At 37.6% G+C, this 18,568-nt stretch overlaps 1 protein-coding gene across 3 annotated transcripts in view; it reads left to right on the top strand.

The window, feature by feature from the left end:
* Positions 1–16,107, top strand: part of kiaa0586 (KIAA0586 ortholog) — a 120,873-nt gene extending 104,766 nt beyond the window's left edge. For all 3 annotated transcript variants that reach the window (XM_084393089.1, XM_084393088.1, XM_084393090.1), the window contains 2 exons: positions 9,400–9,456; positions 15,718–16,107. In XM_084393089.1, coding sequence (XP_084249215.1) covers positions 9,400–9,456; positions 15,718–15,866 — 206 coding nt within the window. In that variant the 3' untranslated portion in view covers positions 15,867–16,107. The remainder of the gene's footprint in view (positions 1–9,399; positions 9,457–15,717) is intronic.
* The last annotated feature ends 2,461 nt before the right edge of the window (positions 16,108–18,568 follow it).

Below are 18,568 nucleotides of genomic sequence, written 5' to 3'. Positions count from 1 at the left end.
AGATGTTGTAATGGTTCACAGTAAAATTGCACCACTGTTAGTCACCGAGCATTGCATGTGCTCGCAAAGACGAAGCTTGGTTCCCCTTTACTTGAAGTTTGGGTTTATAGTGCAATTTAAATATATTCGCAATGCAATGAAAGTGCTACAGAGTGATCAGTTTACATATATTCTAAAATCGTTTGTTGTTTGGTTGGTAGGTAGGTAGGTATTCAATAGATAGATACTGTAGATGGATGGATGGATGGATGGATAGATAGATGGATGGATAGATGGATAGATGGATAGATAGATGTAGATAGATAGGTAGATAGATGTAGATAGATACATGTAGATAGATAGATAGATACATATAGATAGATAGATAGAATCAAGATTTGTCCTTATTTCAGCGCACGCTAAGAGTTTCTTGTTCTGTATGTTTATCAGTGCTCTAAATGCCTGTAATTGTTTGTGCTGTTTGTGTCTAGTTAAGAATAAAACCCTCGTCCAGTTGTCCAGTGTAATCTGAGGAAGGCTGAGAATCTGATGTCAGTCCGTCCAGCTGTTCTGACATGTCTGCGTCTGAACAGCTGCTGAAGGCCACTCACTCAGGCCACGCATATCATTTTATTGTGTCTGTTCTGGACGCTGCATGTTTGAAGTTCCTCGTCATGCCTTTCTGTTACGAGAGCCCTCTTCCACTGACGCCAACTGGCCAAGTGCGGCCCGGAAAAAGACTTGAAGTCCAGGAAATGGTGTTTATCACCAGCTTTTCATGTTTTGTCATATTACTGACTCATGTGCTTTCTATAACCATAGTTTCTGGCAAAATACAGTAGTTTTATTCAGTTATTATTGTAGGTCATCTAAAATCCTAATGAATTGATATTCATTAATTGAATATTAATTTTAATGGTTAATTTTATATATATATTTATATTATCATATCATATTTTAATTGAATATACATTTTAATGGTTAATTTTTATATATATATTTATATTATCGTATCATATTTTTGAATATTATACACTGTTCAAAAGTTTGGGGTTGTTAAGATTTTGCAGTATTTTATGTACACCAATATATTTTGATATATGTTCAAATGTAATTCATCCCTGTGATTGTAAAGCTGAATTTTCAGCATCATTACTCTCTACAGTCTTCAGTGTCACATGATCCTTCAGAAATAATTCTAATATGATGATTTACTACTCAATAAACATATTATTATCAATGTCAAAAACAGTTGTGCTGCTGCTTAATATTTTTGTAGAAACCATGATACTTTTTTCTTCAGGGTACTTTGATGAATAGAAAGTGTAAAAGAGCAGTATTTATTAGAAATATATATTTTTTTTACATTTAATGTCTATTAATAAGTCCTTACTGGATAAAAGTGAATTTAAGAAAAAAAATCTTACTGGCCCCAAACTTTTGAATGCTTGTGTATATAATTTTTGAATATTATATATTATTATTTTTGAATATTATGAATATTAAATGAATATCATTCAATTTTCTAAGTTTTACTCATCATTCCCACCATTTTCCAAACCCTGTGGTTTCTTCTGTGGCAGATTTTCAGTGAATAATGTTCACAGGTTCACTTTCCATACAGTGTAAACTGTGGCTTGTTTTGTTTGAGTGGCTTGATGTGCATGACAACTTCTGGTTCCACCAATAGCATGAGTTTGGGGCGGGAACTATCTGTTTATCTGACCAATAGCAGACAAGGCAGTTTTTAGGCAACCTGTTTGAAAACATCCATTATTTTTGGAATTGCTTTTGAAATTGTTCACTGCAGCTTTTAGCCTGTTGTCCTAAACACTGTACAATTTTTTTTTTTTTTTTTTTTTTTTGCTTGAAATGAAAACATTGACATTTTCCTTAACAGACTATAAACTCTCACTTCTCTTTGCTTTGGGAGATGTTACAGCAGGAGTATCACGCAGCCCCCGTCTCATCCTGTCAAGCGTGAGATCAGGCGCAGAGATAAGGTTCCCCTCACAGATGGATGAGTGGAGATGAGAGGGATAGACTTTTGAAAATGAACCGGGTTTGAGTGCGGCTGTGCGCTCCAGTAGTCATCACCTCTTCACCCCTGACTCTCCTCATCTGCCAGACGGAGTGAAGAGGGGGGCTCATCCCGCTTTGATCAGCCGAGCCAGGCAGCGGCGCTAAGCCACGCGGCAGAAGGCCTCGTCTCTGCTTTCACAGGTGGAGGAGCAGGCTTTCATGGGATCGCTCCCGTTACAGTGCGCAGAGGTTTCGTGAGGTTTCAGCTTGGGTTTGTGTTTGATGATGGGCTGAGTGGAAGCCACAGTCGTGCTGTCTGAGCAGATGGACAGATGTGTGTCCGCCTGCGTGACACAGGCCAACATGGGCCCACTTTCCAGGAAACTACAGTCTCCTGAGTAATTCTGCTGTCGTTGGATGCAGAGATGACTTGCTTCTCAGATGTGATTAGTTGATGAATTGCTTTTTGGGTGGACAGGTTTAACTAAGCTATTTATTGCTGTATATACAGTACACTACTGTTCAAAAGTTTGGGGTTAGGAGTTTTAAAAAGTCTTTTATTCAACAAAGCATTCCATTGATCATTTATAATGTCACAAAAGTTTTCTTTTTTAAATAAATGCACTTTTATTCATCAAAGAATCCAAAAAAAAAAAAAATAATTATCACGGTTTCCACAAAAATATTAAGCAGCACAACCGTTTTCAACATGCAAGAACAAGAAAATGCAAATCAAAGGATCATGTGACACTGAAGACTGGAGTAATGATGCAGAGAATTCTGATCAAGATCCTGATCATGATATTTATAAATAAATTAATTATATACTGTATGTATATGTATATGTGTGTGTGTGTGTGTGTGTATGTGTATATATATATATTTATTATATACTTATTTATTCTTATATATTATTTATTATGTACAAGTAAACGTGTTTTATTCTATTTTTTTTTTTTTTTTTTTTATGTTTTATTTATATTCCTAAAAAAAATAGATGGCCAATAAATAGGCACATTGCCTTGCTGTTAATACATTTTTTGAATAGCGATCATCAACTGTAGAGGTATAGAGCAAACCATAACCAGTTTAAAAAAAAATTTTTTTTATATATATATATATATAACAGCAATAAGGCACTCTGCTTTATGATGTAACGCATGACTTCTTGTGGCTTATAACTTTATTTTATGCTGGTTCATTTAATTGTTTCGCCCCTTTGACATGGCTCAGTGTTTTATATCATAGGTGAGTGTGTTTGCAGCTAGATTACAGACAGTCATGAGTCTCTCTCCACTCATCTGTTTCCTATCAGACCTGTTCTCACTGCCAACCTGTCAACCTCTCCCTCTCTCCTTCTTCCATCTCTCCCTCTCCTCCCTGCGGGTGTACTGGAATGGACCCCAGTGTCCTATCAAAATCCTGGCTCACACCCGATTCCCTACGAACAGACCGGCATCTTGAATCTATCAGTGCTGTCACATGATCACGTCCAAGTTCTGCCACACCTAAGCTCTTCCTATCCTTCTCCACTCCACTCTTATTCTTCACCAGCCAAAGGATGGTCAACATACATTGATGAATAAACATGAATAAAACAATATAAAAATCTTAAATGTCACTTTTGATCAATTTAATGCATCGTTATTTTAAATTACTGGCCCCAAATTTTTGTAATGTAGTTTATATACTAGTATGTAAATTATTTGCATCACTGTAAGTTACATTTACCGTTTACCGGGTTTCTCTCCTAAAAGGATGTCCCATCATGCATTGCAACAGATTCGTGTGTGTGTGTGCGCTTGCCAGCGATACGTTTCAATCACACATAGATGCCTTTCCGTCACTCCCCCTCATTCCAGATAATTTTGGCTCTATGGACAGATGCTGTCCTGTTCGCAGATGGCTGAGAGTCCGGGCTGCTCGCCCACAGGCCCACCCGGGCACCCCTCACTGATTACAGCTCCTCCTGCGGGGCCGAGGCCCCCACATACCTGCGATACGCTCGGCGGGCCCTCAACAGAGGAGCGTTCCAGACTCAAATGGCCTGATTGGAGCTGACGGCTTACTTTTCAAAGGCATGCCTGTTAATTACCAAATCCGAAGCTCTGAAGGTGTGCTAAGCCAATATAACGCTTTGCTGGCTGGGCCAGATAGTAAATAGTTTTCAGGTAAAATGTCATGTGATCTCCCTCAAGTCTGCTTGATTCCAGGCCTCGATCATAGAGTTGTTGTTGGGAGCCGGTGGGAAGTGGCGCTGCATGAGAACACAGATCTAACGTACAGCTGGCGGACACACACATCAAGAAAGGGCGTGGACAGTCAAAAGCGTTTGTAGATATCAAAGCAGTTTTGGTATTTCCCTTAGTTTTTGCTCTAAATGACATTTTTCTGGAATAGTGCAAGCTGTGGGAAGGTTTCTAACTGCTTTTTTGTATTTATAGTGATGCTTAAAGTGGTCATGAGAAATTATTTTAAAAAGGTTGAAGTGAAAAACATAATGAAACTTCCATAACTTCCACCCTAGTAAAATCTAAGCTGCAAAAGTTTGTCAATTTGATCCAAACATTACAAAAGAGCAGCTAAAATGTATTTTTATTAACATAATCTTTCAGGCTGATCTTCACAGTTTGAGTGATGCATATCCGATTGTTTTGTGATTCTGTGATAATGTAATGCAGCTTTTTACAAAGAGGCCTTTTTTAAAGGATGGAAAATAAAAAATGCACAGTATATTGGACGCAATGGCAATCTCATTACGCATTCAGAGAGGGTGTTTGCATAGTTTTAAAGAATGAAATTCAGGGGAGAGTTGAGAACGTGGTTAAAAAAACTAAATTATGAATGTTTTGGTACAAATGTGATTTGACCCCTTTAACCCCAGATTTATAAATAACTCATGGTGAGAAATTAAGCTTATCACCAATCTTAATTCTTCATTATAAATTTCAAAATACTATCATTATACCATTTAAATATACTATTATACCATTACAGCTGCTTAGCTAAACGATTAAATCATTTTAGTCCAATTTATAAAGGCAGTTTGTTGCTTATTTTCTTTAGTCTGTTTCGGTATGTTCAGAGTAGTGTAAAAATAAGACTTAATTTAGTATTCTAGACGTAATCGTTGACGGGGTGAGTGAAAAAGGACTTCTGTTGTTTTCTTTTGTGTTGAAGGAAACCTCATTAAATCAGAGTTTGGCGAGAGAAAGGCCAGCCTGGCAGAGCTCTTTCTGGAGCAGAGCCGATTTCTCAATTATTTTACCTTTCTGTTTGACCTGCTTTGAAACTGGTCCATATGAGGTTTTTTTTATTCTTAGCCATTTTTGAGGCTCGGTCTCTGAAGGTCCCCTAGATCCTCTTGGGACAAATAACCTACTTATCTAAAAATAACAGGCAGTCCAAAGGAGTGTCCTTAGCAGTTCACTTTCTATGGCTTTATTCTTTCATGCGTTTGAAAGCCCCTATCAACGTGGCTCCTGTGAAATGCATCTTTGCTGGATGGAAAAAGTTGTGTTAATATATTATAATGCAGCGTTGCCAGAAAACTGACGCTTCGAAATCCCTCTGTAGCAAGGTTTAGTTGTCCTGCTGTGGTCTAAGTTTGTGAGAGAGTATTTGAGAAGATTCATGTTGCCGTTCTTTAACCCCTCCAGTTATGCTGGGCTAATATAATCGATCCAGCAGATGGTGGCCGATATCCAGCAGATATTAGATTACAACTCCTAAATATATTTTGCTGTATCATTAAGCAAAATATAATACCAGTATCTAGGTCACATTTCTCCCCAAAATCAAAATAAGAAATAACATTTTGCTACTAGAAAATTAAGCTTTTTAAAATTTGCACTAATTTTACATGATTATTCTCATGACATTTAAGAATGTTTTCCCCAAATTTACATTACTAATATTCATCCATGCATGTTTGGATGGATTTAAAAATAATAATAATTTGGTAAGTTCTGTTTTTCTCAATTAATGATTCTCATTATTGACAGAAATTGATACAGATTTCAATATAAAAAGATATATTAATATTAAATTATTAAAATATATATTAAATATATCAATTCTTTGTAATAATTCGTTACATTTATCCATTTATACATTGTATATCCTGGTAGTATGTTGTATTGCCTTAATCCATTAATACTTATAATTTAAAATATATATATACTTTTGTACATTATGGTAATGAAAATGTAGGGGAAAGGGGGCTTAATTGTCATGAAAATAATCTCACAACACTATTTTATTTTTATTTTATTTTTTGCATTCCACTCATTAGAAAATTCCAAGTTCACCCGCCACACTTTGAGCTTTCTTTCTACTCTAATTGCTGTCAGCTAGTAATCTTAAAGGGTTAGTTCACCCAAAAATGAAAATTCTGTCAGTAATTACTCACCCTCATGTTGTTCCAACCCCGTATGACCTTCGTTCATCTTCGGAACACAAATTAAGATCTTTTTGATGAAATCTGAGAGCTGGCTCACTCCTCCATAGACTTCTAGGTAACCGAAACTTGCTGGCCCAGAAAATGTTTTAAAGAGATCGTTAATATAGTCCAAGTTGCAAAAACAAACAAAAATAACGATTTTATTCCACTATTCACTTCCTTCTATCTGGGCCTCGAGTCTTTTCACGTAGTGTTTTTGCGCAGCGCATCTGTGCACGTCACCACGTATGACACACATGACCAGCGTCGGCCAATAGTGAGCCTACGTGGTGACGTGTAACACAGACGCGCTGCGCAAAAACACTACGTAAACCAACTCGAGGCCCAGATAGAAGGAAATGAATAGTGGAATAAAGTCGTTATTTTTGTTGTTTTTGCGCACAAAAAGTATTCTCGTCGCTTGATATACTCAAGATTGAGCCACTGTAGTCACTTGGACTATATTAACGATCTCTTTAATAACTTTTCTGGGCCGGCAAGTTTCAGTCACCTGGAAGTCTATGGAGGAGTGAGACAGCTCTCAGATTTCATCAAAAATATCTTAATTTGTGTTCCGAAGATGAACGAAAGTCTTACGGGGTTGGAACAACATGAGGGTGAGTAATTACTGACAGAATTTTCATTTTTGGGTGAACTAATCCTTTAATTTGGTAAACATTATATCACTTTATTAATATTGATGAGTCTGTTGATTTTCAGGCTGACATTTCAGGAGAATTCATATAGATTTTTTTATTTGTTTGTTTACATTTTGGGGTAAAATATGACCCCGGTCATGCTACTGACAGGTTTCATGAGATTCACCTCTTGGCCGCCGTGACATAAAAAGGCTTCTGATGGCCTACAGTGGTCTTAAACAGTGGCCTTGTCTTTGTGATGTTCTGATACAGTGTCCAATGCTTTTAAAGAGCCCTTGGAGGTAGAAGGGGGGGAGGTTTCTCAAAATGAAGACGGATAAGATCTTTCTCTGTTCTCTTTCACTCTCTCTATCTTCCTCGGTCTCTCTCTCTCTATCTTTGGCCCTGAGCAGTGGCCTCGATGACCCTATCTCCTCTCGGCTCCTTGACCCCTGTGTGTGAGGTTACGGCTCGGCTTCTCCACATGGGAGTCCTGCCTGCTGTCTTAAGTCCAGCTCTCTGTTCCAACCTCTCCTGCAGATCCAGATGAAAGGAGCATTGAGAGGCTGTCCCATCACCACAAACCCCCCTCCAGCCCTCCTTGGACAGAGCAAGAAAGGGGGGATGAAAGCTCCTCTGGCCGAATGCAAATCCCCCTCTATCCCAACTCAACCCTGCTGCTAGATCTTCACACAGCGGCCCCCGTCTCTTTTTATCAGTGGGATCTACTGAGAGGACGCTCCACGTGACCCTGAAACCACATCAGAAGCCCCTCCCAAACCAGGCCGTAGTTCCCTCTCTAGGGTGTAGGGTGGGGTCACGTGGACCCCATCCAAAGGTCATAACCTCTTGACTCTCAATTAGCACTCCCTGTATTCAACGCTGCTCTTGTTTCTGAGGTCGGGACTGATGGAAAAGGGGGACATGGGTGGTGGGCGGCGCTTTGCAACACAATGCTTCAATCGACGGCCCATGCGGCTTTTCTGAGCGGTGCTGTAAACAAGCCCAAAGAAAAGGATTAGTTAAGAGCCATTGAAGGCTTTGATTGACTTAATCTGTCTTTAGGGGATAGGAAGTTTGATGGGGTTTTAAATGCTCCGAGGACGACCCCAGCTCCACCTGGCCTCATGAACGCGGAGGCTCACAGATCTACAGGGTTATGTCAGGAGGTCTCCACCTGTGGAAAAAATCCCTATAAATCAAAGTCAACCTGACATTTATCCCTAGGAACAACCCTTGGGCTGTGTTCCACAGAAATGAGGCAGGGAAGATGGTATAATTAATTTATGGACCATTAGTCTCGCTTTGACACATTGGCGAAAGAATGAAAGAAAGAACTCTTGACCGACTCTTTAAACACACACCCTGTTTCTTAGCTTTGTATGGTATTTATCTTGTTTTAAACTTGCATACCCTTTTATGATTTATCTCGGCTCTCTTTAGAGCATGGGAACGGTACTGTGATGTCACTCTAAGAAAGTACATAAAGCTGAAGGAATGTTGAGTGCTGTTAACACTGTAGCGCTGTAGTCAGCGCTTCCTTTACATTAAAGAACATCATCTATCTCAGTTAGTTTGAGCAATCGTTTCATGAACTATCTTTGTACTTGTTCTGTCATTTCCCGTCATTAATCTTGGATTTCCAGATTCAATTCCAGTTCACAAGCTCTCAGGTCAGTTAGCTAGTTAGTTTTTGAGACTTCTTTTTAGAGATTCATCACAATGCTCAAAAGAATCATTTGTTCATGAATCTGACTCGTTCTGCTGTATCTTTTTGACTTCCTAAAAGAACCGGTTTAACTGATTTGTTGTGTTCCTCGCTTGAGGATAAAGAACATTTCACAAAGCATTTTTCCAAAATAAGCCCACAGTTCTCTTGTTTTATGCCTTCCAGTCTAGTCCTGTAAGTTTGGGTTTTAAAACGTGTCTGGCATTGGCTTGCAGCAGGGAAAGTTTGAAGGTGAATGCCTCTCTTTAACTCATTGTCATGCCTTTAGGGGAACTGAGTTGAGGGTATAACTGCGTGTGTGTGTGCGTGTGTGTGCGTGCGTGTGTTTGTTTGTTTCTGTAGCTCTAGCCCAGCTGTGCTCATGTTATGTGCACCTCATGCTGAAGGATGAGCCGGTTTGAGATTTCTTCCCAAAACACAGTAGTGTTTTTTTTTACTCCAATGAGCACAAACATACACACACACACACACATATATACTATTCATAGTTTTCATTAATAATTTGTTTTTAAGTCTTCTAATGTCAAAGTCTCTGTCACTGCAGTTTTTGTGCTAGTTTCATTTTTCCCCTTGTCTTTGTTTCTCCTCAGAGTTCCCGCAGCTGAGAAGACTTTCAGATGACACATTTTTTGGGGACAACGAGAAAGGTATTTGTGTAAACTGTTTGGTATGTCTTGATTGTTTTCATATGTATCAGTGTAAATGCCTCAGACTTGATTTGCTTCATTTGATCTCATTTCCCCTTATTTAAATTCTTTACTGGTTGTTGTTGGTGAAGAGCAATTTCACACAGTACAACACAGAGACCTTTCCAGAGGCTTTGTAAAACTCTGCCAGACATCTTCATTCTTGACACTCCCAAATTTATAAGCAGCCAGATGAGAGCAGAGAAAAGACAGAGTGAAGTAGTTTGACTTATCTGTCCATCCTGAGAGTTTGGAACGGGGTGTAGAACTCTGTTAAGTGTTTGCAGGTGTCTTAGAGGAGGTTTGAAACTGTGTTTGTGTATTTAACGCAATTTTACTTAACGCAAAGTAATTTTTTCACAATGGTTCATTTCTCTTGAATAAGTGCATTCCCAAATTGAGTCAGGTTTGTGCCTTTATTTGGCATGTATTCATCTGTTTTTGTTGTTTTTTTGGATCCCTGGTTGAAAGATTGGGGTTTCTGAAGCACTTGGTTACTCTCCCCATCTCTGAAGAGCATGCTCTTCTCTTTCAGCTGAGCTTTTATTGTCCATAGTGTACTATTTTAAAGCTGTGCTGACGGATAAGGTTTGACCTTACCACCTGGTCCTTTACAAAGACAGATACCAATCAGTTCTGAATCTAGTCTGAGATTTAAAGTGATAGTACACCCCAAAAATGAACATTCTGTCATCATTTACTCACCCTCATGTCCTTTCAAACTTGTATGACTTTTTTTTTCTTCTGCATAAAACTAAAGCAGCTGTTTTTTCTTCTTGGTGAGCGGTCAGCTCTCATCTCAGATAGCTCACTCCCATCTGCTGCTCACTTAGTAAAGACTTGTCATGTTTTAACTGTTACGTGAGGAGTAAGTAGGACCTAGAAGAGACTAGACACCGATGCCGACATACTGAGATGTATTGTGCAAGTATAGAAATTGCAAAAGCATGAATAAGTGATGGAGCTTTTAGGGTGTTTGTCTTTTGAAAGAAAGTACTATCCCTAATGGATCTATAGTATCGGTTATTTGTCTTACAGAAGCCAAAAAGTGCCTCTAGTTGTACTAATGCAGTATTTAGAACGTTTTTTGTAATGCATGTTTAATCCTTTTAGGTGTGTTTTTGTGTAGAACTAGATGAACATGACATTTTACAAGCATAGTTTGTACAAAAATGAAAATTTTCTAATTTACTCACCCTCATGGTTTTCCAAAGCTGGATGTTGTTTTGCCAGATTGATCAGTGAAGCTAAACAGCATTGGTTCACATGGGCAATCATGGCGCATTTGAATGTTTTAATGCACTTTTAGGGTATGATGTTCACACTTGGCAGGATTGGTTCAATTAAAATGAACCCTGGTGCAATTGCTCTGTTAGTGTGAACGCTGCCATCCGAACCCTAGTGCGCACCAAACAATCGGACTGAAACCCAACTTTTCAGGAATTGCTGTCTCTCCTTGCAGCAGATCTTCATTTATGTGTGCAATGGATGAATTTCTGGCGCTTTTTTGACTCTTTTACACATCTTATAAGCTCTTCATGACTTCTCAGCTGGTAAAAAAAAAAAAAAAAAAAAAAACACCATATGTACACGCTTGTATTTTTAGGTTCAGTGTTAAAAATGGCAGTGTGAACGCTGAGCAAACCAGGTCTAAATTTTCTTTTTTGGTTCAGACCAAAAGAACCAAGAGAACCGAACTACAAGTATGAATAGACCTTTAGTCTATTCCTTTCATTTTTGGGTGTACTGTTCCTTTAAAAAACATCTATTTTTTTTTTTTTTTTATCATGTCCCCATATGACCCTTGGCTTTCAGGAATATTTCAAAAAAGACATCTGAGTGACCAACAGCACTGTTCAGAATGTCAGAGTTAAAGTAAGACAATTATCCCATTGTTGCAATGGTTTGATTTGTGTTCCAAACCTAAATTCTCCAGGGATATGCAGAAATTTTAGGCAAATGCATTTTTATGTTTTGCTTGGTTTCAATCCATTTTAAACCCCCAACCGCAGAGTACAATTATGTAAATGTCTTCCATTTTGCGTTAGAAGCCATCGTCCTGAGATTGTATGTTTAAAGAAAATTATTATTTGTGAAGATTTGTACTGATATCTTTTCAAAGCCTCTTATTAAATTCTCCAATCCCAACAATCTGAGAATGTCCCAACACACTGACGTCCCTGTAGTCTTCAGCCAGGTCTGCCTCTCGACTCAAGTGTGATGTTCTTGGCTGCGCAGTCGAGGTCTTTTCACAGAGAGGTGAATGTGTGTTAATGCCCGCACAGAAAATTAAATCATAACAGGAAAATTCTGTCATCATCTACTCATCCTCATGTTGTTCCATGAGTTGCTTTTATTTCTTTATTTGGGTGGAAGGGACCTGTTTGATAGCCTGTTTGTCTAATGTATTTATTGTTTGTTTGCGGTGTTGTTTGCGGAAATTGCACACTGCTGCATTTAGGCAATGATTCTAGAAAATACTGGCATTCTTTTTTTTTTGATAACACTTTAGTATGGGGAACACTTTTTCACTAGTTACTATGACTTTTGCCTCAATAAACTAATTTACTGCTTATTAATGGTTAGTAAGGACGTTTTTGTAGTGTTTAGGTTATATTGGGTAGAATTAAGGGATGTCGAATATGGTCATGCAGAATAAGGCATTAATATGTGCTTTATAAGTACTAATAAACAGCCAATATGCTAGTAATATGCATGCTAATAAGCGAGAATTGAACCCTAAAATAAAAGTGTTACCCTTTTTTTGGCAGTTTCTCATATTCATCTGCTACTCTCATTTTTAACACAGTCTAGACTTATTTTTGTATTGTTCATTGAATGCTGCTTACTGATTCATGACACCCACTATCATGCTTGCTTGGGTATGAATAGCTCAGGGCGGCTTAAATGAACATGTAACTTAAAAGAAGTTTTTATTTCTGTTGGTGGATAAAGTCCCACTCTCTTTTCATCTGTATATTTCTGTTTTCATTCTTTCCCTTTCACTGCCTTCATTTGCTCTCCCTTCCACCCTGAGGTGTTGTAGTCAGTCTGTAGCGTTTGCAGGCCATAGGCTTTTCCAACAAGGATCTGTGCCAAACCTGGCCCATCTGCTCCACAGAGGCCGTGTTCACTGCAGACGGCCATAAAGACACACTACAGCAAACAAACATGCCGAGGGTCTTTTACCTTTGAATAATGTGTGAAATAACATTACTTATTCAGTCTTCTCTTTTTTCAGTAGTTTACAGTACAAGATGAAGGTCATCGCTTCCATTGTGAATGAGTTTCAGGCTCTTCACAATGTTTTAAAGGGACAGTTCACCCAAAAGTGAACACACTCATGTACTCAAGCAGAATGTTCAGGCTACTTTTTGCTAAAGAGCAAAATGCATGGAAACTAGCAGTCATTAGAGTATTAGTAGACTGTCTGCTTAATGTCTGCTAACACTTCATTTTGATTTGACGTTCTACTGATGATAAGTAACTTTGCAAGTACGTCAACTTAACCTAACCTAACAGTCTACTAAAGTCAACTAATACTCTAATGAGAGTTAGTTGACGTAGTTGCAAAGTTACTTATAATTAGTAGGATGTCTAAAGTGGACCATCAAAATAAAGTGTTTAAAGAATAAGAAAGTGTATAAACCATCGAAATTAAAGCTTCACAGTCACATCCTGGAAAAAGAAAGTCATGCAGTTTTTGGAAAGACAGTATAAGTATATGATGACAATATTAATTTGTGGGTGTACAGACCCTTTAATAAGCATGTTGCCACATTTCTGACTATGCTTGTGCTGATTGGCTTTTTATTTGTGTCTTGTTCAGGTTATTTTGCCAGTGCTGGCAACAGACAAAAGACAAATCACAGTCCAAATTATGACGAGTCCATATTTTCCACGTGGAAGTGCATCACCTCATGATCTCGTTATAATAGTCGATCCATATCAGATGTTTAGATCTGTGGGTGTTTTTCTTTATTATTATATCCAGGTTATGATTCAAGCGTGGGGTGTGAAGTGGCTTTTATTAATCATCTATTGAACGAATCTGATTGTGTCAGTTTGCTTTGAACACACTCCAGTAAAACCATGTGCTGGCTGTTCAGTCTGTCCAAGGCAATGAAGCTCAATATTTGTGGGAGGGAAATTACGGGAGAGGCCCATTGTAAAAAAAAATCTCTTTAGGTCTCCTAGTAAATGTTCTGCCTTTTAAATTATGTTTTGTAGATCAAAGCATACTAGAAGATATGTTTAAAGGAGACATATCATGGAAAACATTACTTTCCTTGCTCCTTTGAAATAAAATAATTTGATTTACTATATAGGTGTATTTCAACATACTCCCTCTCCAACCTGTACACATTTTTATTGATACTAAGCTACAAAAATGTCCTTCCAGAAGTCACAAAAACAAAGAGATTAATATATGATGAGCCACATAAAAATTATATCTACACCTCAGCCTTTAGCATGCATGAATCTACAGTATACATGTATATGCAGTATACATATACAGTATATATTAGTTATATTATGTAATTAATACTTTTTTATATATTTTTCTCCATATATCGTATTTGAGGTCTAAATATCTACATTCTCGCCTGAAAAACTCTTAAAACTACATTGTGTGACACAGTAACAGTAGTATTTGTAAAATAATGGTGGTTTGCTTGTCCGTCATGACAGTCACAGAAATTTTGCAAGCAGACTGAGACAAATGGTGAAACAGTTTCAGTGCTGATACTGGGGGAATATTCCACGGCTGGTAAAGGCTATCGACCAATCAGATTCGAGAACCAGAACAACTGTTTTATATATATATATATATAATTGTCAAGAGTCTGGTAAAGATAAATACAGATAACAAAAAAATAAAATGAAGTATTATTTAAAAAAGAATATATACTGTATATAATATGTTTTATACTTACTAACACACACACATGATACACACACACAATTTTTGCCTTTTTTGAGGTTTAAGTCAGATGCCATTAAAACGAGTTTTAACATTCTCATGCAAGACAAAGGAGGATTGTGAAAGTAGTCTCATATGATCATAAATCTCATATTTATAAATTTAAATCATTGTGAATATATCAATATGTTTTATTTACAAATGCATTAAATAGGTACAGCAGTGCAACAAAAGGACAAAAATAAAACTTGTGTAGAATACAGGCCTATTCCCTTTATGCGATACAGATTCATTTTCCTCACCAGTGACAATTCCTTAACAGCTTGAGAAAACACACAGGAAAGAGCATCTTCCTCTGTTGTATGTCTGTGTGTGTGTGTGAGTCTGAATGTGAGCTCCCTGCTGATCTCCATCAGTGTGTGCCCGGCGGTCCCGTGAGGCTCTCTGTTCACTCACACTTCCTCTTCTGCACGCCCCATTGGTCGGGGTAAATGCCCACCCAGCCTCTGCCTGCTGCCCCCCAAAATACAGAGGAAATGACTGATGAGTGTTTGCTTGTGTGTGTAAGTGTGTCACCGCCAGGCCAATGTGACGGTTATAAAAGATCCTAATAAGCAGCTGATGTCAGTGTGTTCGGATGATGGGTTCACAGTCCTATTCTGTGTGTCATTAACTGGAAAGCCCTCATTATTTTGGCTTAATAGGATGACTTAATTGCATTGAAATGTCTGAATTTTAGCAAATGGAGCATTTGGATTGTGTTCTCATAGGATGCAAGTGTTCATAAAGGCTGAAATTATTAGCTTTAATGTAGCATATATAGCTTTTATATTATATTTGCATTTATTATACACAGAATACAAGAAATATTATTACTTTAAAATAATCTTATTTTAAAATAATTTATTCCTGTGATGGCAAAGCTGAATTTTCAGCATCATTACTCCAGTCTTCATTGTCACATGATCCTTCAGAAATCATTCTAATATGCTGATTTGCTGCTTATGAAACATTCATTATTATCAATGCTGAAAACAGTTGTGCTGCGTCATATTTTGGTGGAAACTGATGCATTTTTAATAAAAAAGTTCAAAAGCAGCATTATTTTTTTTCATTTTACAACTTTTTTTTGTAACATTATAAATATCTTTCCTGTCACTTGTGATCAATTTAATGCATCCTTGCGAAATAAAAGTATTTTGTTAAAAAAAAAATCTTAGTGACCTCAAATCATTTCTACTATTGAAATCTTGTTTATGCAATGCTTTTGCATTCAAATGTCGTTTCCATCCCCACAGGTGAAGATATGTTTCTGCACACAGACGGAAGAGGAAGTGATGTCAGAGTGATGTCAGTGAGGCTGCCCTCTGCCAAACAGGATCAAGAGTCCGTCAGCCTCAGCTCTGTTGAAGGAGACACAGACTCTTCTGCTAATGATGTGTTTTAACAGCGAAGACCCTATGAAACCTCTCTGCCAGGAAACCGCTAAGTGCCTGAAAGGAATGAGATGTTCTTGATGTTCTAAATTATTAACATTACAGACGCTCATAGTTGGATGACAAGAGATATAATGAACTTTTTTCTTGTCTCTTATCATCACTTAGCATCACTGTTAAATAAAACCATATGTATTGTAATTGTACACTTTTTATACAAATAAATTTTAAACAAATCCTTTTAATTGAACTTTTTTTTTTAAATATAGTTTTAACGGATTTCTCCCCAGGTTGACGTCAGCTGTCGGGCTGATTCTGTCTGAACAGGGATGTTCTCTGTCATGGTAATGGCAGCGCAGTGCATTACTTCATGAGAGAGGGTTTTCACATCATTAGTCTCAGACTGCTGTTTCTCCCATTACAGGGGGAGATAGAGAGAGATATCCGCTATCAGATGCTGCTTTGCAGTATCCTGCACTGATGATGCCTGTCTAATAAGCATCCTGTTTCCTTTTCAGCACTCAAGACATGATAAAGTCTGGGAGAATGAGTGGAAGCAGTCTCGTTGAACCAGACTTCTGACTATCGCCATAAAGTCTGGTCCATTTTACTGCTCTTCTGGCCTAGAATCAACCACAGTTTTGGCTAATAATAGACCAATATTCACTAAAAGTGAAATTATTGGAAAATGTATAGACTGTAATCCGAATTTCTGTCCTTCCAAAAGTAATAAGAACAGTTATTGCATGGCCATTACTCTGAAAACAAATCAGAAGTGCTTATATTTTAGTTAAAGCACTAAAGCTTCTATTAATACAAAACTATGTGCTATTTGAGTGGTAAAGTTAATTTTTGAATCATACTTTCATTGGTGGGACTATATTTCAACGCAGATAAACAGCTGGTTATGGTGCTCCATGTAAACCGCGACTTACTGATTTATTCGTGCGCTGTGTGAAAGTTGCAGGTTTACCGCCTTTTATTTAATCCTGACTTGGGAAAACTGGATATAACTTAGTACAGACAAGGTTAATAGCTATTTTGTCACACTAATCTCAAGTTCACACTTATTTGGCCAGTTTCACAAACAAGGTTTAAGCTAGTCCCAAACTAAAATGCATGTTTGAGCTGTCTGAACTGAAAGCAACTTGCACTGACATAACTTAAAATATGTCAGTGCTGTTGTTTTGTCTCAAGATGCACATCAGTAATGTTTTTTCTAAGGCACTTTTATAAAAGCTACTTAAAAGCCCTATTTGAACTTGGACCTAATCCTGGTTTAATCTAAGCCTTGTTTGTGAAACCGGCCCATAATGTTGAGGTTTTGTGGCTATATTAATGTGTATTGTGGTGCAGGACCCTGTTTGACACCCATTGAAAGAACTTTATGATTTTTTGGGGGGGTAACACTTTATGGTTACACTTTATTTTAAGGTGTCATTGTCACAGTGTAATTATATATTTAAGTACTGAGTAATATTAAGCAACTACATGTACTTACTATAGGGTTAAGGTAGGATTAGGATTTGGTTGAGGGTTAGTTGCATGTAATTATGCATTACTATGGTAAGTTCATGTAACATATGTAACAAGGACACTGTAAAATAAAGTGTTACCCACTTTATTTTAGTGTCCTTGTTACATGTTACATGTAGTTACTGTAGAAATAACTATAAATTATGCATAATTACATGCAACTTAGCCTAACCAAGCCCTAATCCTTTCCCTAACACTATAGTAAGTACATGTAGTGAATTATTATTACTCGGTACATAAATATATAATTACACTGTAACATGTAACATTGTAACATACAAATGCAAGGAACTGCAAAGATTGTTTTCAATGATAATTAACAGTGACTAACTAGCAACTATAGTTCGTTTCTTAGAAGTGTTCAGTTTAGCAGCCTACTAGTACCTTGTAAAAGCATTTTGTTTCCCAACAGTTCCAATGAAACTGGCATAAAACCAGCCAGATTGGAGCGAGTCCATTGCAATTTTTGTCTACAGAATGCGATAGACAGCATGCTGTCTGTGAGCGTATCATCTGAGACTTTAATGGAAGCATCTAGATCCATCTTGACCTTGGCGCAGGAACTCCCAGCAGATTGTGTTCAAGAATAAAATAATAACTGAGAGTATTGTGGTTTTCAGTGTCAGAGCACTAAGGCACCAAATAACCCCCTATCCACTTTGCTCTGGTTTTTCCGCAGGTATAAGAAGAACAGAGTGAAATCTATATATAAAGAGCTCATCTGGGAAAATGTTAGGCTTTCACAGCTGTAGAGCAGCCAATGGAGCGATAAGTGTGGATGATAAGAGCAGCCAGAGCCGGTCTGGATATGAAGAAGCTAATGGTGTGATGTGATGCTGACCAGAGACACAACCAACTCAATGATACACAGCTACCCTGAAGAAACGTAAAGTAGTTTTTTAGTTAGTCATGGTTCATTGCAATTTATGTCTTGTGGCATGTTGTCCAGTAATATATATATATATATGTGTGTGTGTTATCATATATATTTTGTACTAACACAAGCGATGGTCAAGTACTGTGGTTATATTTTGTGGTAGTTAAAATATTAAACGCTAATTTGCAGTACGCTGAGACGAGTTGAATTAAATGCCTGTGGTAATCAACATTTTGCCAACTATAGGTTATTACTCTTCATGTGATTTAATCCTGCTCTCCTTTCCGTTGGGTTCATGAT

Source organism: Rutilus rutilus, assembly GCF_951802725.1.
Source record: "Rutilus rutilus genome assembly, chromosome: 21".
NCBI lineage: Eukaryota > Metazoa > Chordata > Actinopteri > Cypriniformes > Leuciscidae > Rutilus > Rutilus rutilus.
The sequence above is the reverse complement of the archived record's forward strand: the minus strand, read 5'-3'. Positions and strand labels throughout refer to the sequence as shown.